Genomic DNA, 22,976 nt, shown 5'->3' with positions numbered 1-22,976 from the left:
GGGTGCACTGCGGCCGGCGTCGACGTGTCCCCCCCCGAGGGAGGAAGAGAAGCGGGCCCCAAGATGGCGCCTCCGGCTCCCGCCTCCGCAGGCTCGGGGGACGTGGACGAGCTGTTCGATGTGAAGAACACCTTCTACATCGGCAGCTACCAGGCGTGCATCAACGAGGCGCAGCGGCTCAAGGTGAAGGGCAAGGTCAAAACCCACTCCGTTCCCTTCAAGGCCCTAGTGAGAGCCCACCTCCTCCAGGAGGCCTTCCCAGACTGAGCCCCTTCCTTCCTCTCCCCCTTGTCCCCCTCTCCATCCTCCTTCCCTTCCCCACAGCACCTGTATATATGTTGGTACATATTTATTACTCTATTTATTTTACTTGTACCTATCTATTCTATTTATTTTATTTTGTTAGTATGTTTGGTTTTGTTCTCTGTCTCCCCCTTCTAGACTGTGAGCCCACTGTTGGGTAGGGACTGTCTCTATATGTTGCCAATTTGGACTTCCCAAGCGCTTAGTACAGTGCTCTGCACGTAGTAGGCGCTCAATAAATACGATTGATGATGATGATGATGACCCGCTGAGCCCCTTCATTCTGTCGGAGAGTAACCCGAGAGCTCTGGCGTTTGTTAAGCGCTTACTATGTGCAAAGCACTGTTCTAAGCGCTGGGGGGAGGATACAGTGTGATCAAGTTGTCTCCCGTGGGGCTCACAGTCTTCATCCCCATTTTTACAGATGAGGTAACTGAGGCTCAGAGAAGTGAAGTGACTTGCCCAAGGTCACACAGCAGACTTGTGGTAGGGCAGGGATTCGAACCCACGACCTCTGACTCCAAAGCCCATGCTCTTTCCACTAAGCCATGCTGCTTCATGCAGTCATCACTGTTCTAAGCGGTTGGGAGAGCATATTACGGTTGAGTTGGTTGTCATGGGCCCTGACCGCGTGACTCAGTGGAAAGAGCCCGGGCTTGGGAGGCCAGAGATCATGGGTTTGAATTCCGCCTCCTCCACTTGTCAGCTGTGTGACTTGGGGCAAGTCAATTCACTTCTCTGGGCCTCAGTTCCCTCATTTGGAAAATGGGGATTAAGACTGTGAGCCCCATGTGGGACAACCTTGATTACCTTGTATAAGGTGTATATATATATATATATATATATATACATACTAAGCGCTTAGTACAGTGCTCTGCACACACTAAGTGCTCAATAAATATGATTGATTGATTGTATCCCCCAGCACTTAGAACAGTGCTTGGCACATAGCGCTTAACAAATACCAACGTTATTATTATTATATCGATCTCCAGCCTCTCCCCTCTCCTTCCCTCATACTTAATAATAATAATAATAATGGCATTTGTTAAGTGCTTACTATGTGCAAAGCACTGTTCTAAGCGCTGGGGGGGATACAAAGTGATCAGGTTGTCCCATGTGGGGTTCACAGTCTTAATCCCCATTTTACAGATGAGGTAACTGAGGCTCAGAGAAGTTAAGTGACTTGCCCAAGGTCACACAGCAGACATGTGGCGGAGTCGGGATTCGAACCCATGACCTCTGACTCCAAAGCCCGTGCTCTTTCCACTGAGCCCTCTGCTGCTCTGACTACGGCTCAGAAGATTCCAGGGTCGACTTGTTTTCAGCGCTTCGTACAGTGTCCAGTGCTTAGTAGAGTGCCTGATACATTGTAAGTGCTTAACAAATACCGTAATGAATAATAATGGTATCTGCTAAGCGCTTACTATGTGCCAAACACTGTTCTAAATACTTGGGTCGATACTAGGTAATCAATCAGTCAATCAATCGTATTTATTGAGCGTTTACTGTGTGCAGAGCACTGTACTAAGCGCTTGGGAAGTACAAGTTGGCAACATATAGAGACAGTCGCTACCCAACAGTGGGCTCACAGTCTGAAAGGGGGAGACAGAGAACAAAACCAAACATACTAACAAAATAAAATCATCATCAATCGTATTTATTGAGCGCTTACTATGTGCAGAGCACTGTACTAAGCGCTTGGGAAGTACAAATTGGCAACATATAGAGACAGTCCCTACCCAACAGTGGGCTCACAGTCTAAAATACACAGTCTAAAATAATCAGGTAATCAGGTTGTCCCACGTGGGGCTCACAGTCTTAATCCCCATTTTACAGATGAGGTAACTGAGGCCCAGAGAAGTCAAGTGACTTGCCTAGGGTCACACAGCAGACAAGTGGCGGAGCTGGGATTAGAACCCATGACTCGACTCAATCAATCAATCAGTCGTATTGAGCGCTTACTGTGTGCAGAGCACCGTACTAAGCGCTTGGGAAGTACAAATCGGCAACACATAGAGACAGTCCCTACCCAACAGCGGGCTCACAGTCTAGAAGGGGGAGACAGAGAACAAAACCAAACATCCTGACAAAATAAAATAAATAGAATAGATATGTACAAGTAAGATAATAGAGTAATAAATCTGTACAAACATATATACTATATATACTCCCAAGCCCGCGCCTTTTCCCCTAAGCCACTCTGTTATTATAATTATTATTATTATCTTTCTGAAAGAAGGTCAGTCCCCGTCGCCTCACTCCTCTCAGAATTATCCAGTGATTGCCTGTCCATTTCCCCATCGAGCAGAGACGCTTCATCATCGGCTTTAGGCAGTGATCCAGCTCTCCCCCGCCTACCTACTCTCGCTCCTCTCCTACTACAACGCAGCCTGTACAGTTCAGTCCTCTAACCCCATCCTACTTACTGTGCTTCTCTCTCGTCTGTCGAACTCCCTCCCTCTTCCTATCTGATGGACAACCCCTCTCTCAACCTCCGCAAGACTGTGAAGCCCTATGTGGGACAGGTACTGCGTCTAACCCGATTACCTTGAGTACAGTGCCTGACACATAGTAAGTGCTTTCTAGACTGTGAGCCTGTTGTGGGCAGGGATTGTCCATATTTGTTGCTGAATTGTACTTCCCAAGCGCTTAGTACAGTGCCTGGTACATACTAAGTGCTTTCTAGACTGTGAGCCTGTTGTGGGCAGGGATTGTCCCTATTTGTTGCTGAATTGTACTTCCCAAGTGCTTAGTACAGTGCCTGGTACATACTAAGAGCTTTCTAGACTGCGAGCCTGTTGTGGGCGGGGATTGTCCCTGTTTGTTGCTGAATTGTACTTCCCAAGCACTTAATACAACATTAAAATCACATCTCTCTCAATCCGTGGTATTTATTGAGCGGCTACTCAGTGTAGAGCGCTGTACTGAATGCTTGCACGACTACAGTACAATAAAGTAGAGAGACGTGGTCCCTGCCCACAAGAAGTTTACAGATTGGAAGCCTTCCCTGACCAATCTCTCATCTACCCACCCTATTCTCCCTCCCTTCTGCACTGCCTGTGCACTTGGATACTCAATCAATCAATCAATCGTATTTATTGAGCGCTTACTGTGTGCAGAGCACTGTACTAAGCGCTTGGGAAGTACAAGTTGGCAACACATAGAGACAGTCCCTGCCCAACAGTGGGCTCACAGTCTAGAAGGGGGAGACAGAGAACAAAACCAAGCATAGTAACAAAATAAAATAAATAGAATAGATATGTACAAGTAAAATAAATAGAGTAATAAATATGTACAAACATATATACATATATACAGGTGCTGTGGGGAAGGGAAGGAGGTTTATGTCCATATCCTTTTGCTCACTTCTTCCCCTACCTGAAAATATATTTTCAGGTTTGTCTCCCCTGATAGATTATAAACTCGGGCAGGCATTGTGTCACCAACTCTATTGTACTCTCCCAGGCACTGCCTATAGTACTCTGCTCTTGTTAAGCACCAGTGACTGATCGATTGATCCCTATCGTCAAGGAGGCACTAAAATAAAGTACAAGTAATAGTTCAATCATTCAATCGTATTTATTGAGCGCTTACTGTGTGCAGAGCACTGTACTAAGCACTTGGGAAGTACAAAGTAAGTATGATATTTGCTAAGCACTTACCATGTACCAAGCACTGTTCTAAGCGGCTGGGGTAGATACAAGGTCGTCGGCTTGTCCCACTTGGGGCTCCCCGTTTTAATCCCCATTTTACAGATGAGGTCACTGAGGCACAGAGAAGTGAAGTGGCTTGCCCAGGGTCACACAGCAGACAAGTGGCGGTGCCGGGTTTAGAACCCACGTCCTCTGACTCCCAAGTCGGGTGCCCTTTCCCCCAAGCCACGCTGCTTCTCTAAAAACGGTATTAAGGACTTAATATGTAAGAGGCACTGTACTAAGTACTGGGGTGGATACTGTAAGAGGCACTGTACTAAGTACTGGGGTGGATACAAGTCAGTCGAGTTGGACACAGTCCCTGTCCCACATGGGGCTCAGAATCTCATTCCCCATTTTACAGATGAGGTAACTGAGGCCCAGAGGAGTGAAGTGATTTGCCCAAGGTCACACAGCAGACAGGTGGCAGAGCCGGGATTAGAATCCATGACCTTCTGACTCTCAGGCTGTACTCCATCCACTATACCACGCTAGGGGATAAGCAATATTGTGTATCGTTGTGTACATTTGTGCAACGGGGTGAATGCCCAAGCCTCCAAATGGGGGGTTTCCCCATTTCCCACAGACTCATATCTCCTCTACACTGTAAACTTGTTGCAGTCAGGGAATGCGTCTCCCAACTCTCGCGTATTGTACTTTCCCGAACGCTTAATACAGTGCTCTGCATCCAGGAAGTGCTCAAAAAATACGACTGATTGGATAACAAATACCATTTAAAAAAAAAAACAGCACAAAACCAAGTGCTAGTCAAGTGTCAGCGTGAGGGAAGATATTCTTCCACCGTAGGTTGCCAAGTCTGTGGAGGCAGGGGACCTCGGGTAGCCAAGTATGTTTGGGCTGGGTCTGCAGCCGAGAGAAATGATGAACTTGGAAAGTGACTAAAGTGAGGGGATCTAGGGAGGAGTGAGTTTGAATTCACTTCATCTAGGTGGTGTATTTCTTTGGGCCCAAGAAGTGTGTAGATTATGCTCCGTATACGGCAGGGCAAGCTCCTAGCGGTGTTGGCCACAATCGTCAATGTCTAAAGAGTGAGGGTCCACTATTGCTTGTGCTAGGCACCGAGGGGGAGTTCATTAAAGCAAGAACAAGACCGGTGGCTGCCTTCTGAAGTCTGCAGTCTAATGGGGCGTCCCAAATATACCAGGAAGTATAAACAACTAATGACAAGGGGCATAGGACATAAATGAAACTTCAAGTAATAATTAATTGTGGTATTAAGTGCTTACTCTGTGCCAGACACTGTACTAAGCGCTGGGGTGGATACAAGCAAATCAGGTTGGATGCAGTCCTTGTCCCACATGGGGCTCACAGACTTAACCCCCATTTTAAGGATGAGGTGACTGAGGCACAGACAAGTGACTCACCTAAGATCACACGGCAGACAAGTGGCGGAGCCGGATTAGAACCCAGGTCCTTCCGACTCCCAGGTCCGGAATGATTGATATATTCACTCCATTATATAAATAAGGCTAAGCAGGGAGCTAGAGAAAGTAGCAGGATCTGGACCCTGATGGGCTTGTTTGGAAAGATTTCCTAAAGGAAGCATCAGCCTTGCTTCCCATCTTTTTCCTCTCCCTGTTGTTGCTGCATCTTGGTACAGCGACTCTTAGGTCAAGGATGTGTTTCAAACCATTGACTACACTAGGCTAAGAATGAAATGAATCAGAAGCCCCTCGAAATCCAAATTTGGTTAATCCAGTCTGTGGGGCGGGCGGGGGGCTGAGCAACTAAGTTCAGTGGGCTAGGAGTGGGTTTGGGCTTGGTCTTTGAGAACAGATTCGGTTCCTTTGTGTGGATTCTGCTGCTTTTGAATTTGACCATCCTACTCTCTTTTGTTCTTTTCAGCCTTCCAGCCCCGAAAAAGAAGTGGAAAGGGACGTCTTCTTATATAGAGCATATGTTGCACAGGTGATTGTAGATCTTGTCACTTTTGACTAAAGTATAGGCTCTCACTGCCTCGTTAAGTTCTGGGAGGTCTCCCCTCTGATGCTTATTGGGCGCATTGGATTTTACTGAACTAGACATTTCTGGGTTTTGGATTTTGCTAATATCCTATTGGCGACCAGGCTACCACCCAAACTTCAGGGCTCTAACTGAGGAAGCAGGACTCCTCTCTTAATTGCGACGGGGACCGTCCAGTTCCGAGACGACCACGTCCCTCCTCCCGAGCCCAGAGGAAACGAGGGGGGTGCACGCGGGCTTCCAGAGCCACATCAGGGGCGGAAGGCCGGGGGCTTGTGCATCCCTGCCTCCGGAGCGGACTCGTCACCTGCTTTGCCTTCTCCAAGAAGAGGGGTTGGGAAGGAGTTGGAGGGGAGAGGAGCGTGACCCTAGAGGCTGAAATGTTCCAGGGATCGCCCTGGCTCCCGCTTAGAGCAGTGCGGCACGCTAGGCCAACACAGCAGAGGGGTTTGGGAACCGTTGCAGGAGCAGGGTTCATTCCTTTCTCTTTCGGTGAACCAAGAGATGAGATGTCTTGTCGGTGCTCTCCACAGAGGAAATATGGTGTTGTGCTGGATGAGATCAAAGCCAACTCCTGCGCTGAGCTCCAGGCAGTGAGGATGTTTGCTGAGTACCTTTCCAATGAAAACCAAAGGTAGGTCTGTAAGGGGCCTCTGGGCAAGGCATCGATCTGAACTTCACAAAGGTTGGCTCGGGAGCATCTGGAGTGCCGGGTCTCTCCCTGTAGACTGTAAGCTCCCTGCGGGGAGGAATCGCATCTTCTAGACTGTGAGCCCATTGTGGGCAGGGATTATCTCTCTTTGTTGTTGAATTGTACTTTCCAAGCCCTTAATAGAGTGCTCTGCACACAGTAAGTGCTCAGTAAATACGATTGAATGAATGAATCTACCAACTCTGTTGTACCGTGCTTCCCCGAGCGCTTAATACAGCGTTCTGCACACAGTAAGCACTCAATCAGTACCGTCGATTGACTTTCCGGGGGCCATCCACCACCACGACAGAAACAGGTAGGCCTAGACGGGAGGTTCTGGAAACCAGAGTTAGATTGCTTCTCGGGAGAGTCCAGGAACTCTGTGGTCGAGTTCTCTGAAATGCTGCCAGTTTTCTGCACAGGATCTGAGAGACAGGCAGAGCCCAAGAGTTGATCCATTAGAATGCGGGGAAGGCTCTGGCTGCAGTTGTGACCATTGAACTCTGAGTCACAAGGAGCCTGGATTAATCAATTGATGATAATTATCAAGCACTTTGTACAGAGCACTATACTAAGCGTCTAGGAGACTGCAATAGAGTAAGTAGATGTTTCCTGCCCTCAAGCCACAGTGACCTATTACTCGTATTTTATTTATCATGGTCCCTGTCTTTTATGTGGCATTTTTGATGTTTCATCATTCCTTATGAGTCTGCCGCCAACCCCCCTCCCGGTTCATTCATTCAGTTAATCATGTTTATTGAGCGCTTACTATGTGCAGAGCACTGGACTAAGCGCTTGGAAGAGAACAATACAACAGTAAATAGACACATTCTTTGCCCACAATGAGCTTACGGTCTAGAGGAGGAGACAGACGTTAATATAAATAAATGACAGGTATGCCCATAAGTGCTGTGGGGCTGGGAGAGGGGATGAACAAAGGGAGCAAGTCAGAGCGCCGCAGAGCGAGTGGGAGAAAAGTAAAAGGGGGCTTAGTCATGGAAGGACTCTTGGAGATGTGCCCTCAATAAGGCTTTGAAGCTGGGGGAAGAGTAACATTTTTAGATGGGTGATCTCCTTAAGGTCTGGGGACTGTGTCTGACCCATGATTTTTTTTCTATTCAGCTGTTCAATCAGTTATTTCATCCTGTCCTATTCCTGCCACAATCTGTTGTATCCTTGTTCTTCCTCCAGCACCCAGTATTTGTAATTAAGTTGTGTCTGCTTGTCTCTCTCCCATTAGACTGTAAACTCTTTGGGGGCAGGACACATGTGCTTTGCTTCTGACGTACTCTCCCAAGTACTTAGTACAGGATCATTTGCACCCAAGGGCTTTGGCAGGTCAAAAAATAATTTGAAAGCTACAATCAGTCAATCATATTGAGTGCTTACTGTGTGCAGAGCACTGTACCAAGCACTTGGGAGAGTACAGGGATACAGAGTTGGTAGACATATTCCCTGCCCACAAGGAACTTACTGTCTAGAGTCTACAAATAAAAGAATCCTGAAATATATTGAAAGTAGGAAGCTGGCTAGGGAATCGAGGGGCCACTTAAAAATGGTGGGATAAGACGTGCACTAAGGGGTGAAACGGAAGTAGCCAAAATGTCTTTATTGTGGAAGATCTTAGGGAGGTTCCCACCCCCGAATCGACTTTTGTAGCCGACAGCTCAGAGGAGCTAGATCACGTTGTGGTGACCGTACGGGTGCGTTTGACCAAATGAATGCACTAGAAGTAAACCTGTCACCAGGACCAGATGGCGTCAACCCGTGAGTTTTGAAGGGGAAGTTTACCAAACTGGCGAGACCACCATACTGGCCAACTGCCAGTAAGGGCGTCCAGGACAACCCAGGGAATTAGAGACTGGTGAGTCGCACGTCCATATTTGGCAGGTTGATAGAATCAATCAATCAGTCGTATTTATTGAGCGCTTACTGTGTGCAGAGCACTGTACTAAGCGCTTGGGAAGTCCAAGTTGGCAACATATAGAGACAGTCCCTACCCAACAGAGGGCTCACAGTCTAGAAGGGGGAGACAGAGAACAAAACCAAACATACTAACAAAATAAAATAAATAGAATCGGTAGTCCAGTTTCTTTAATTGTCCTTCTTACTCAAAGTAGACACCACTGATGGTGGAATTCACCCCTACAGGCATGTGTGACTGACAAAGCTGCCTCTTGTTGAGTTTTCACGTGTGATGTCAGAGAAGCAGCATGGCGTAGTGGATAGGGCACGGGCCTGCGAGTCAGAAGGTCAGGGGTTCTAATCCCTGCTCCGCCACTTGTCTGCTGTGTGACCTTGGGCAAGTCACTTCACTTCTCTGGGCCTCAGTTACCTCATCTGTAAAGTGGGGATTGAGACTGTGAGCTCCATGTGCGACGGGGACCGTCTCCAACCCAATTTGCTTGTACCCATCCCAGCGCTTAGTACAATGCCTGGCACATAGTAAGCGCTTAACAAATGCCATAATAATAATAATTATTATATTATTATTGTGTGTGAAGGGCCTGGCACCGTTTTTGCCCTTGTCTCTCATTCCTTATAAAGCTTTTGCTCAAGATGAGCCACTTCTTCCTGGCAGCATTCCGTGCTGGTCTATCTCTGGCTGTCTCCATTTTCAGCTGGGACACAGTTTTGTCTGAGCCTTTGTTTTTGCTGCATCCTTAAAATATCTCCTGTGCTCCTTGATCTTTTTGAAAATCAGTGAGCCTGTGGACAAACAGAATCTAGGGTGAAAGCAACCCGGTTTCTGTAAGAGAACGGCATGTTAGTAATCTGCTGGAATTGTACAGAGGAGTCAACAAGCAAATGAATAGAGGAAGGACCAGTGGACAGGGTACACTGAAATTTTCAAAAGGCTTCACATGAAAGACTTTAAAAAAAACAACAACCCTGAGTTTTTGTGGGGTTGGAGGGAATGTTCTGTCATGGATAGAAAACTAGATAAAAGATCCTTCCACCCCATCCTCCCCCCCCCCCCCCCCCAAAAAAAAATAAACAACTGCTTTCCCTCCATAAAGAAGTATAAATATTGGGATTCCTTAGAGAAGCAGTGTGGCTTGGTGGAATGAGCACAGGCCTCGGAGTCAGAGGACCTGGGTTCCAGTCCCAGCTTTGCTATTTGTTTGATGTGTGTGATCTTGGCACTTGTTAAGTGTGACACTTTTCTCTGTGCCTCAGTTACCTCTTATGTAAAATGGCGGTTAAATCCTTCCTCCAGTTTCTACCTCTTCTCCCCCTCTCATTTAGACTGAGCCCCATGGGGGACAGGGACTGTGTCCAACCTGATCATCTTGTATCTATTCCAGCGCTTAGTACAGTGTGTGGCACGTAGTAAACATTTAATAAGTACCATAAAAATGAGTGAGGTCATCTTTGTGTGGAAAAATAATCCGAACTACAACCACAAGATGATGGGAAGTGCTCTGTGGACCCCCTCCCTGCACCACCCTAATCCCTCTGATTAATTTTTTCACAGAGCATAATAATAATAATGGTATTTAAGCACTTACTATGTGCCAAGTGCTGTTCTAGGCACTGATGTAGATACAAGGTAATTAGGTTGTCCCGCGTGGGGCTCACGGTCTTAATCCCCATTTTACAGATGAGGTAACTGAGGCACAGAGAAGTTAAGTGACTTTCCCAATGTCACACAGTTGATAAGTGGCAGATCCGGGATTAGAACCTCTGACTCCCAAGTCCGGACTGTTTCCACTAAGCCAAGTACAGTGCTCTGTACACGGTAAACTCTTAATCGGTACAATTGCTACTACTGCGTCTCAGGTAAAGGAACTTTTGGAGTCGTCGTCAACTGTCGTCTTCAAGTCCTTAGTTCACTGTGTGGCAGCATCCCGAAAGACCGAGAAAATGCTAGGGGGAATCAGAAAAATGGGACACAGACCATGGCCTACGTGGGGCTCACAGTCTTAATCCAACCTGATTACCTTTTATCTACCCCAGCGGTTAGTAGAGTGCCTGGCACATACTAAGCACTTAAAAAACACCACAATTATTATCCTTATTATTATTAAAAATAATAATCATCCCCATTTTCCAGATGAGAGAACTGAGGCACGGAGAAGTATAGTGACTTTCCCAAGGTCATACAGCAAAGTGGCTGGAGTCAGGATTAGAACTCAGGCCCTTCTGACTCCCAGTCCTGTGCTCCAGCCCCTTCTAGACTGTGAATCCACTATTGGGTAGGGACCGTCTCTATATGTTGCCAACTTGTACTTCCTAAGCGCTTAGTACAGTGCTCTGCACACAGTAAGCGCTCAATAAATACAGCTGATTGATTGGCCATGCTGCTTATTGTTAGTATTGTTATTATTAATAGTAATAATGGTATTTAATAATAATAATAATGGCATTTATTAAGCGCTTACTATGTGCAAAGCACTGTTCTAAGCGCTGGGGTAGATACAAGGTTATCAAGTTGTCCCACGTGGGGCTCACAGACTTAATCCCCATTTTCCAGATGAGGGAACTGAGGCCCAGAGAAGTGAATTGACTTGCCCAAAGTTACACAGCTGACAAGTGGCGGAGCCGGGATTTGAACCCATGACCTCTGACTCCAAAGCCCGAGCTCTTTCCACTGAGCCACACTGCTTCTAATTTGCAAAGTGCAAAGTATTTGCAAAGTGCTTATGTGCTAAGCAGTATTCATTCATTCAGTCATATTTATTGAGCACTTTGTGCAGAGCACTGTACTAAGCGCTTGGGAAGTACAAGTCGGCAACATATAGGGATGGTCCCTGCCCAACAACGGGCTCACAGTCTAGAAGGTGGAGACAGACAACAAAACAAAACATGTAGACAGGTGTCAGGTTGTCAGAACAAGTAGAATTAAAGCTAAATGCACATCATTAACAAAATAAATAGAATAGTAAATGTGTACAAGTAAAATAGAGCGATAAATCTGTACAAACATATATACAAGTGCTGTGGGGAGGGGAAGGAGGAGCCTGGGGTAGATACTGGATTAGCAAATGAGACACAGAAAGAGAAGACTACAATGCCCCCAGGGAGCACAGCTCCTCCAAGAAGCCTCCCCTGATTAAGCCCTCCTCTCCTCTTCTTCCACTCCTTTCTGCCTCGCCCTGACTTGCTCCCTTCATTCATCCTCTGTTCCAGCCCCACAGCACTTATGTATATATCTAATTTATTTATTTACGTATATTATTGCCTGTCTCCCCCGCTAGACTGTGAGCTCCTTATGGGCAGGGACTGTGCCTGTCTGTTGTTGTATCGTACTCTCCCAAGCACTTGGTACAGTGCTTTGCGCACCGTAAGCGCTCAATAAATACGATTTAATGAGTTGGAAAACTGCCAACATTCGGTCAGGAGAACAGACTCATCAGCCCCGCATAGCGACTTCATGGCCGAGAGGATCCAGGAACTCCTAGATTGGAGAAGGGGCTTCTCCGCCTCAGTTTGCTGGCGTTCTGATTTTGTTTCCCTTCCAGAGATGCCATCGTGGCAGACCTGGACCGAAAGATGGCAAACAGTGTTGACGTGGCCAATACGAACTTCTTGTTGATGGCAGCATCCATCTACTTCCACGATAAAAACCCCGACTCAGCTCTGCGTGCGCTACATCAGGGGGAGAGCTTGGAGTGGTGAGTGCAGGATCCCTCCCCCTGCCCCCTCGCCTCCAGAGGCCAGCCCAAAAGGTTCGCACCATAAAGTGTTTTCCGTGACCTGTAGTCATAGAAACGAGTCAATGAGGCTGGTCTGGAAGCATTATAGACCCCACTGAAGCCTGTGTGTTTAGAGGCGGCAGGCAATCACATTCATATTCTGGGTAAGTGCTCATTTCTGAATGGCAAGGGACTAGGTTTCAAGGACACATCCCAGGGGCCTGAAAGCAGCTTTATTTCTTAGACAAAGGCAGAAAGGAGTCTGATGTTTGGCTGTGGCCTCCCTTTCTCTATCCTTTGCCCTCCCCATCTCCCCCCATCACTCCCTCCCTCCCTCTCAACCCAGCCGGGAACTCCGTGTCTTCCGACCTGATCTTGTCTTCTCTCTGATCTCCCATCCTCGTGTCTCTCTCCACTTCAATCCATACTTCATGCTGCTGCCCGGATTATCTTTGTCCAGAAACGCTCTGGGCATATTACTCCCCTCCTCAAAAATCTCCAGTGGCTACCAATCAATCTGCGCATCAGGCAGAAACTCCTCACCCTGGGCTTCAAGGCTGTCCATCACCTCGCCCCCTCCTACCTCACCTCCCTTCTCTCCTTCTACTGCCCAGCCCGCACCCTCCGCTCCTCCACCACTAATCTCCTCACTGTACCTCGTTCTCGCCTGTCCCGCCGTCGACCCCCGGCCCACGTCATCCCCCTGGCCTGGAATGCCCTCCCTCTGCCCCTCCGCCAAGCTAGCTCTCTTCCTCCCTTCAAGGCCCTGCTGAGAGCTCACCTCCTCCAGGAGGCCTTCCCAGACTGAGCCCCTTCCTTCCTCTCCCCCTCGTCCCCCTCTCCATCCCCCCATCTTACCTCCTTCCCTTCCCCATAGCACCTGTATATATGTATATATGGTTGTACATATTTATTACTCTATTTATTTATTTATTTATTTATTTTACTTGTACATTTCTATCCTATTTTATTTTGTTGGTATGCGTGGTTCTGTTCTCTGTCTCCCCCTTTTAGACTGTGAGCCCACTGTTGGGTAGGGACTGTCTCTATGTGTTGCCAATTTGTACTTCCCAAGCGCTTAGTACAGTGCTCTGCACATAGTAAGCGCTCAATAAATACGATTGATTGATTGATTGATTGATTGTCTTGGCACCAGGACGTCAGTGCCCGTTGGGTGGTCCCTGTTGGCCCCATCTCTTTAATGAGCGACAGGTGCCCTGGGCTCACACTTATGCCTCTGCTGGAGTTGGCAAGCTCACGGCCTCCTGTCGGTCCATCTCCGGTTCGGATACGTTGGGGGCGAGGTGGTCCGGTTGTCATCAACCTCCCTCGAACTTGCATGATTGCCATGGGGGAGTCGGCAAGTGAAGGGCTTCCTGCAAGAGATGGGCCTTGAGACTTGCTTTAAGAGGAGAAGGAGGTGGTAGGGGAGGCTGGAACGGGAGTGAGGAAATGGAAAAGTGACCACCTTTCCCCTATTTTGTCACCCACAGCATGGCTATGAACGTGCAGATCCTGTTGAGTCTGGACAGGCTCGATCTGGCCCGGTAAGATTTGGCTCCCAAGTGCGTCTAGCCAGCGCTGCCCCCCGGCTCGGTGTCTCCTAAAGCCTCGCCTGGACCAGTAGTCCGCGGCCCCCTGACACGGACCCCCGGATCGCAGCGGCTCCCTACTGCGCAAAGGGAGTCCGAAGGGGCCTGTGGGGCCCGGGCCCCACGTCTTGAGCCTGACTGATAGCTCTAGTTTCTCTCCTCCTCCCCCAAACCATTTGCCTCTGGTGTGGGTGTAGGATAGGGAGAGCGGGCGATGGCAAGGGAATGGCATTGGGCCCCTATGTGGAGCAGGGATTACACTTTTAACTCAAATGTTGCTGGAGATTAGACTGCTCCATTTGGGTGGGACAAGGCAGATACATCTCAGTATGCTGGGGATCGCTGAGCTGGCTTAAGGTTCTGCTCTGGGACCCCTGGGACATTCCAAGGATAATTATAATAATAATAGTCATAATAATTGTAGTATCTGTTAAGCACATCCTATGTGCCAAGCACTGAGGTAAATATAAGATAATCAGATCCCACATGGGGCTCACGGACTAAGTGGGAGGGAGAAGGCATAGTGAATCCCCATTTTGCAGATAAGGGAACTAAGGCACAGAGAAGTGGAGTGACTTGTCGAAGGTCACACAGCTGACAATTGGCTCCGACTCCCAGGCTCTATCCACTAGGTGCTTCTCAAAACCAGAAACCAGTTTTGATTCAGCAAGTTAACCAGAAAAGGTTTTCCATTCCTTCTGGAGTCTCAGTCCATGTGTGTCAGGGACCTCGTGCTGCCTTCTCACTATTATCATCGTGGTACTTGTTAAGTGCTTATACTATGTGCCAAGCACTATGCTAAGCAGTGGGGTAGATACAAGATAATCAGGGTAGACACAGTCTCTGTCCCACATGGAGCTTACAGTCTAAGTAGAAGGGGAGGAGGATTTAACCCCCATTTTACAGATGAGGTAATAGAGGCACAGAAATTGAGTGACTTACCCAAGGTCACACATCAGACATGTGGCAGAGCCGGGATTAGATTCCAGGGTACTTTGACACCCAGGCTTGTGCTCTTTCCACTAGACCACACTGCTTTTCGTTCCCTGGTATCCTCTATCTCCCTTATCCCTAATCTGTTCAATGTCTGTCTCCCCCTGTAGACTCTAGGCTCCTTGCATGCAAGGATGGTATCTACCAACTCTGTTATATTGTACTTTCCCTAACGCCTAGTACAACGCTCTGCACACAGTAAGCGCTCAATATATTAACACCATCGAATGATTTTGTTTTGCGGCAGAAAGGAGTTGAAAAAGATGCAGGAGCAAGATGAAGATGCGACGCTCACCCAGTTGGCTACTGCCTGGGTTAATCTGGCTATGGTGAGTTGGGAGGCCCGGAGCAGGGCCGGGGTACTTCAGTGCGCTGCCCTGGTCATTTTTCTCAAAAAAAGCCATCCGAGTGGCTTTCCCCCCATTTCTAGACTGTAAGATCCTTACGGACAGGGAACGTGTCTACCAATTCCTACGTGCTGAATACAGTGCTCGGCATACAGTAAGCGCTCAATAAATACCATTGATTGATCCATCCTCTGCAACCTCCATCTCTGCATCAAACAGAAAGTCCTCACCATCTTGAAAGGTCTTTTCTTCCTGCCTAATTGCTCTTCTCCCACTATTACCCAGCCTGAGCATCTTGCTCCTGTAACGCCAAGCTACTCACTGGGCCTCACTGTCATCTCTCACCATTGACCTCTTGCTCACGCCCTCCCTCCTCCAGACTGTAAGCTCGTTGTGTGCATCTGTCAATTCCGTTATGCCGTCCTCTCCCAAAGGCTCAGTACAGTGCTCTGCACAGAGTAAACGCTCAATAAATATGATTGATTGATTGCCTGGAAGTCCCTCCCTCTTCATATCCAGCCCACCTCAGTTCTCCCCCATCTTCAAAGCCCCTCAGAAATCACACCTCCTGCAAGAGGCCTTCCCTGACTTAACCCCTCAGCTCTCCACCCTCTTCACCCTCCCTTCTGCGGCACCTGTGCACTTTGAGGCCCACCCTACCCCTTCTCGAACAGATCCTTGTCCTCAGTTGCTTCCCCAATTAGTCGATATTTATTATTGCTGTTAATAATAGATCACCCAGCAGACAAGTGGCAGAGCTGAGATTAGAACCCAGGTCCTCTGTCTCCCAAGCCCGTGCTCTCTCCACTAGGCCATGCTGCTGTGTTCAGAGCCTCATACAGAGTGCTTGGCAGGCATGTTCCCTGCCCACAAGGAGCTGACAGTCTAGAGGCGGAGATAGACATTAATAGAAATAAATAAATGATGGGTATGTACATAAGTGCTGACATTAATAGAAATAAATAAATGACGGGTATGTACATAAGTGCTGTGGGGATGAGGGTGGGGTGAATACCAAATGCCTGAAATCCATTTTATTGTCTGTCTCTCCTGCTGGGTTGAGGGCAGGAATCATGTCTATAATTGAGTTATACTCTCCCAATTGAGGAGTCCAGTTTTCTGTAAATGCTCGATTGATTGATTGATTGATGGCGGGGGCTGGGGGTGGGGGGCAGTGCTCCAGGACAGGTACTAAGACTGAAGCAAATGAGAGCAGGCCAGGCCTTGTCTATCTGGGCTCCGTTCCCAGATGGCTGCTAATATGCGCATCCCCATCCAGGACGTAATATTAATAATAATTATGGTATTTCTTAAGCGCTTACTGTGTGCCAGGCACTGTATTAAGCACCGGGGTATTTACAAGATAATTGGGTGGGACACAGTCCCTATCCCACTTAGGGCTCACAGTCTTAATCCCCATTTTCCAGGTAATAATAATGGTGCTTAACTGCTTACTATTGCTAAGCACTGTTCTAAGAACTGAGGTAGATACAAGCTAATAATAATAATAATAATGTTGGTATTTGTTAAGCGCTTACTATGTGCAAAGCACTGTTCTAAGCGCTGGGGTAGGTACAAGGTAATCAGGTTGTCCCACGAGGGGCTCACAGTCTTCACCCCCATTTTACAGATGAGGGAACTGAGGCCCAGAGAAGTGAAGTGACTTGCCCAACGTCACACAGCTGACAAGTGGCGGAGCCGGGATTTGAACCCACGACCTCTGACTCCAAAGCCCGGGCTCTTTCCACTGAGCCACGCCGCTTCCCTTATCCCTAATCAGGTTGGACACAGTCTCTGTCCCATATGGGGCTCACAGTTGCAGTCCCCATTTTCCAGATGAGGGAACTGAGGCATAGAGAAGTGAAGTGACTTGCCCAAGGTCACACAGAAGACAAGTGGCAGAGTTGGGATTAGAATCCATGACCAGGCCTGTGCTCTTTGTCCACGAAGGTTCTTTGCTTCTCTGTGATCTTCTGAAAGCTAGAGGAGGGGCTTGGTTTCTCTAAGTCCCTGGGGGCACTTTCTCCTTGATCCTCCCGCTCTAGACTGTGAACTCGTGGGCAGGGAATGTGTCTATTTATTGTCATACTCTCCCAAGCACTTAGTACAGTGCTTTGCACACAGTAAACGCTCAATAAATGCTACTGAGTGAATGAATGAATGAATGGGAGTATTTTCCCTGTCAGTATATTTCTGGGAATGTCAGACTCTTTGTGTGCCTTGATGGGCTGGTTTTCCCCCACCTCACTTAGGCCTACGTTTTAGGATGGCAAGAAATTGGGATTTTTTCCACTTTAACCTTAACTAAAGTAGTTTTTTTTGGGGGGGGGGTGATGGTATGTTATTGCTTACTATGTGCCAGGCATTGTACTAAGCACTCAGATTAGACACAGTCCTTGTCCCACATGGGGCTCACAGTCTTAATTCCCATTTTACAGATGAGGAAGGGGAAGTTAAGTGATTTGCCCAAGGTCACACAGCAAACAAGCGGTGGTCTGCTGTGTGACCTTGGGCAAGTCGCTTCACTTCTCTGGGCCTCGGTTTCCTCATCTGTCAAATGGGGATTCAATACCTGTTCTCCCTCCTGCATAGACTGTGAGGTCCGTGTGGGACAGGGACTGTGTCTGACCTGATTATCTTGTATCTACCCCACTGCTTGGCACGCAGTAAGTGCTTCATAAATACCACCGAAAAAAGGAAGTCCACTTGGTTGGGGCCGAGAGCTTAGCTGCTGGTAAATTGGCCGGGTTGTAAAGCAGCTGGTTCCCATTTGCTACAAGAGCTTGGCATTGGATTTGACACCTGCCTCCCTTTGACTGATCTCACCACTTCCAAATCCAAGGGTGACTGCTTCTGCGTCTGTCGCCGAGATGAGCCCACAACTGTTTGGTATGATGATCCACCTGTACAGTGCACTTGTTGCTTATCCCAAATCCCCCATTCTTCCCGCTAAGGAGAAAGGCATGTCACAGACCGGGGAAGGGCTGGTATAATGTGTCCTCTGCATCCAATATGTGAGCTCTCTCTCTCTCCCTTTCCCTCTCTCCTTTCTCTCTCTCCATCCCTGTCTCTCCCTTCCCCCCCTCCACTTTCTCTAACTTTCTCTGTTTCATTTCTCCTTCCGGAGCAGCCAGGACCTTAAGTTCTTCAGTACCATGTCCTTCTTGGCAGGGAAGTACTTTCTAGCCTCGTGCTTTCCAGGACTGAGCTTTGATTCTCCAGTAACCACTGTGGAAAGTCTTTCTTTCATTCAGCACAAACACAACATTCACGGGCGTTTGACTCGTCATTTTGGACGGGGATGTGATCTTCGATTTTCCTCATCCCATCTCATTGGCTCCCGCTAGATCCGTGGCTCTCTGTACCGGTTTTATGAGATCTCCCCAGGCCTTTCAAGCCGCTCAATTTATTTTCTGTTTGAGTCGCTCGCTCCTGCTAGCCGATTGAAATTTATCAGAGCGTGTCCAGGTGACCGAATGATTCCCAGAATTTGAGCCATCACGAGTTCCCTCTTTCAAGGCCAGGGTGTTTGGGCAGCCTCATTTGCAGTCTGTTCAAAGGCCCCAAATGGCAGGGCTTGAATGCCCAATTTCTGAAGGACAGTTGAATGAGATCAGAACCTGAGGCAGGCGATGAGGTCATTTCTGAAGCATGGGGGTGCATGGACACGTGTCCTGGGGTAGGGTTGAGAAGCAGCTTGGCCTAGTGGATAGTGCCCGGGAGTCAAAAGAACTTGGGTTCTAATCTCAGCTCTGCCGCTTGTCTGCTGTGTGACCTGGGACAAGTCACTTCGCTTCTCTGGGCCTCGGTTACCCCATCTGTAAAATGGGGATTAAGACGGTGAGCCCCGTGTGGGACATGGACTGTGACCAACCTGCTTAGCTTGTACCTACCCCAGCGCTTGGTACAGAGCCTGGCACGTGGGAAGTGCTTAACAAGTACCATATAAAAAAAAAAAGAAAAGTGCCACCGGTTGGGTCGGGGCTGGGCTGAGGCTGCTAACTGGGAAGGGGCAGGGATTGGGTCTGTATCAAATCGACCTGGGGCTTGATCTTCCCATCGTGGCGCTTGACTTGTCCCTGACCACCAGGTCTCCGCCGGTCACTAATGAGGATTGTAATAGTGCCCGTCTCCTCCTCCTCCTCCTCTCTTCCCTCCAGGGTGGTGAGAAGCTGCAGGATGCCTATTACATCTTCCAGGAGCTGGCAGATAAGTGCTCCTCCACCCTGCTGCTGCTCAACGGCCAGGCCGCCTGCTACATGGCTCAAGGCAAATGGGAGGACGCAGAGGGAGCTTTGCAAGAGGCCCTGGATAAAGTGAGTCTTGGGGCACCGGGTGGGACGGCGTCCGCCCCAACCAGAAGATGCAGTTGCCGGGCTGGGGATGCAGCCCCCTCGCACCCAGGTGGATGAGTCCTGCCCGATGTCCCAGGGCCCGAGACCGCCCGTGAGCGGCGGGGTGGGGCTTCTCCGCTCATCGGAGGGCCAGGCCGGGAATCTGTTCGCATCCGAGCGGTCATATCGTTCAGGTGTCATCGTGTCGTGCTGCTTAAGCAGGCGGACTCGGCCCCGGCAAGGGAACGGGCTTGGCCTTTTCCGACTGCGAAGGGTGGGAGGGTGACGGGAGGGCCCAGACTTATGGCCCAGCTCTCTTCCTCTGTGCTTCCAGGACAACAACCACGCAGAAACCTTGGTCAATTTAATTGTCTTGTCCCAGCATCTGGGGAAACCCCCTGAGGTAAGGCTCCTTTCTCTGGATCTTAAGGCCAGCAGGCAGTTCTCCCTTCCTCGGGGCTCTCTGTATTTGAATGAACGATTAATTAATGATGGTGTTTGTCCGGCACTGCCGTAAGCACTGGGTTAGGTACAAGCTAATCAGGTTGGACACAGTCCCTGTCCCACATGGGCCTCACAGTCTTCATCCCCGTTTTACAGATGAGGTCACTGAGGCCTGGAGAAGTGAAGCGACTTGCCCAAGGTCACACAGCAGACAAGTGTGTGAGCCCTGTGTGGGACAGGGACTGTGTCCAACCTGATTAGCTTGTACCTAACCCAGAGCTTGGCACACAGTGACTTCATCACCAGTACTCTCATTGTTGTGCTTAAGAGCTTTGTGTGTACTCTGGTTGACAGCATGGATTATTCATTCATTCATTCGATCGTGTTTATTGAGCACTTACTGCATGCAGAGCACTGTACTAAGCGCTTGGGAAGTACAAGTTGGCAACATATAGAGACGGTCCCTACCCAACAGGGCTCACAGTCTAGAAGGGGAAGACAGACAACGAAACAAAACATATTAACAAAATAAAACAGAATTCATTCGTTCATTCAATCGTATTTATTGAGCGCTTACTGTGTGCAGAGCACTGTACTAAGCGCTTGGGAAGTACAAGTTGGCAACGTATAGAGACAGTCCCTACCCAACAGTGGGCTCACAGTCTAGAAGGGGGAGACAGAGAACAAAACAAAATATATTAACAAAATAAAATAAATAGAATAAATACATACAAATAAAATAGAGTAATACATATATAAAGGTGCTGTGGGGAGGGGAAGGAGGTAAGGCGGGGAGATGGAGGGGGGAGGAGGGGGAGAGGAAGGAGGGGACTCAGTCTGGGAAGGCCTCCTGGAGGAGGTGAGCTCTCAATAGGGCCTTGAAGGGAGGAAGAGAGCTAGCTTGGCGGATGTGTGGAGGGAGGGCATCTCAGGCCAGGGGGATGACGTGGGCCGTGGATTAGCCAGGCTTGGCAGGGAACTAGCTCACTGTGGGCAAAGAATACATCCATTTATTGTTATATTGTACTCTCCTAAGTGCGTAGTATAGTGCTCTGCACACAGCGCTCAAAAAATACGATTGAATGAATGAATGAAAGTGGCAGAGTCAGGATTAGAACCCGGGTCCTTCTGATTCCCAGGCCCGTGCTCTATCCACTAGGCCACGCTGCTTCTCTGAACTGTCCCCATGTCTCCTCTCTCCTGCCTGACTGGGCGTCCTCCCCTTTCTTTCCCCCCCAGGTTACCAATCGCTACTTGTCACAGCTGAAGGACGCCCACAAGTCCCACCCGTTCATCAAGGAATACCAGGCCAAGGTACGTGCCGGGTTCCGCCGCGGTCCCGGCTTCCAGCTCCTGCCAGTTCCCTGCTGCCCGCCCGAGCCCCTCGTCTTCCTCACTCGCAGAGCCGCCCCTCCGTCCGCCAAGCAGAGCAGTGCTTAACCAATCATTAGTTGGGCCCGGAAGCCACCGAGGATAGGAAAGGGCTCATTTTCCTTCCCTTCCCCTCCCAACGTCCCCTCTTATTTTCTTGTTGTAGGAAAATGACTTTGACCGACTGGTGTTGCTTTACGCTCCGAGCGCCTGAAGCCAGGAGGCAGAGGCGTGGATGCCCTCTCCCTTGCTGGGGGTGACGTGAGATCTACCGGGCTCCCTTGTAAATTGACTCCGCACAATTCAGATTTTTACTAGACAGGCAGCCCCCCCGGGGCACCACACGGCCTCCTGCAAAGCAGCGTGTCGCTCCTCTGTTCGGATTAAGCTGGTTTTAGCGCGGGGCCGGGGTCGGCCTCTGTGCCATTGTACCTGAAACATTCGTCAATAAAGACTTTTCTGCTTCCCTGTGGCATCTTTCCCCGTTTCTCTATATCTCGCGGCTAGTTAGATTTTTTTTTTCAGCTCCCTTAACTGTATTAGAAAGCAGGGCCTGGAAGGGTGTTATCGGTCCACGGTTGCCATGGGAAACCCAAGGTCCTATGGAGACAAGTGGAAATTAGGTGAGAGAAATTGGAGACGCCTGTGTGCGTCCAAGACCCTGCCTCCTCTCTCTCTCTCTCTCTCTGTTCCACCCCTCCTCCCCTTACCTCGCTCATCTCCTACTCTGACCCAGCCCACACACTTCGCTCCTCTACCACCAACCTGTTCTCTGGATCTCGATCTTGTCTCTCTCGCCGCCGACCCCCCTCCCATGTCCTCCTTCTGGCCTGGAACTCCTTCCCCTTTCCTATCCGACAGATCATCACTCTCCCCACCTTCAAAACCCTCCAAAATTCCCACCTACTCCAGGAAGCCTTCCCTGACTATCCCTCATTTCCCCACCATATTTGCCCTTCCCCTCTGTGACATATTTGCACTTGGGTCTGTACCCCTTAAGCACTTTGAAACTCACCCCAGCCCCACAGTAGTATCCCTCTACTGTGCCACCTCCCCTTGGTGTAATTATTGTAGTATATCTGTCTCCCCCTCTAGACTTTAAGCTTCTTTTTGGTATTTGTTAAGCACTTACTATGTGCCAGGCACTCGACGAAGTGCTACGGTAGCTACAAGCTAATCAGGTTAGACACAGTCCACGTCCCACGTGGGGCTCACAGTCTTAATCCCCATTTTACCGATGAGGTCACTGAAGCCCAATGAAGTGAAGTGACTTGCCCCACACAGCAGACACTTGGCGGAGCTGAGATTAGAACCTAGGTCCTTCTGACTCCCAAGCCTGGGCTCTATGATAATAATAATAATAATAATAATGGCATTTGTTAAGCGCTTACTATGTGCCAAGCACTATTCTAAGCACTGGGGGATACAAGGTCATCAGGTTGTCCCACATGGGGCTCACAGTCTTAGTCCCCATTTTACAGATGAGGTGACTGAGGTCCAGAGAAGTGAAGCAACTTGCCCAAAGTCACCCAGCTGACTAGTGGCGGAGCCGGGATTAGAACCCATGACCTCTGGCTCCCAAGC

The 22,976-nt window shown here is 48.9% G+C and overlaps 1 protein-coding gene across 2 annotated transcripts; it reads left to right on the top strand.

Annotated features, from left to right (window-relative positions):
* Positions 1 to 37: 37 nt before the first annotated feature.
* On the top strand, positions 38 to 21,864 carry COPE (COPI coat complex subunit epsilon). 2 transcript variants are annotated; one of them, XM_038739878.1, is made up of 10 exons: positions 39 to 183; positions 5,865 to 5,927; positions 6,515 to 6,615; positions 12,138 to 12,290; positions 13,805 to 13,858; positions 15,144 to 15,225; positions 19,404 to 19,559; positions 19,912 to 19,980; positions 21,261 to 21,335; positions 21,559 to 21,864. In XM_038739878.1, exons 1-10 carry the CDS (start codon positions 64 to 66, stop codon positions 21,604 to 21,606), a joined length of 921 nt encoding a protein of 306 aa, XP_038595806.1. In that variant the 5' UTR covers positions 39 to 63; the 3' UTR covers positions 21,607 to 21,864. The 2 variants fall into 2 exon arrangements, with proteins under 2 accessions (XP_038595807.1, XP_038595806.1); XM_038739879.1 differs by lacking the exon at positions 12,138 to 12,290 and having other exon boundaries at positions 38 to 183.
* The last annotated feature ends 1,112 nt before the right edge of the window (positions 21,865 to 22,976 follow it).

This window comes from Tachyglossus aculeatus, chromosome X1 (assembly GCF_015852505.1).
Source record: "Tachyglossus aculeatus isolate mTacAcu1 chromosome X1, mTacAcu1.pri, whole genome shotgun sequence".
In the NCBI taxonomy this organism is placed as follows: Eukaryota; Metazoa; Chordata; class Mammalia; order Monotremata; family Tachyglossidae; genus Tachyglossus; species Tachyglossus aculeatus.
The sequence above is the reverse complement of the archived record's forward strand: the minus strand, read 5'-3'. Positions and strand labels throughout refer to the sequence as shown.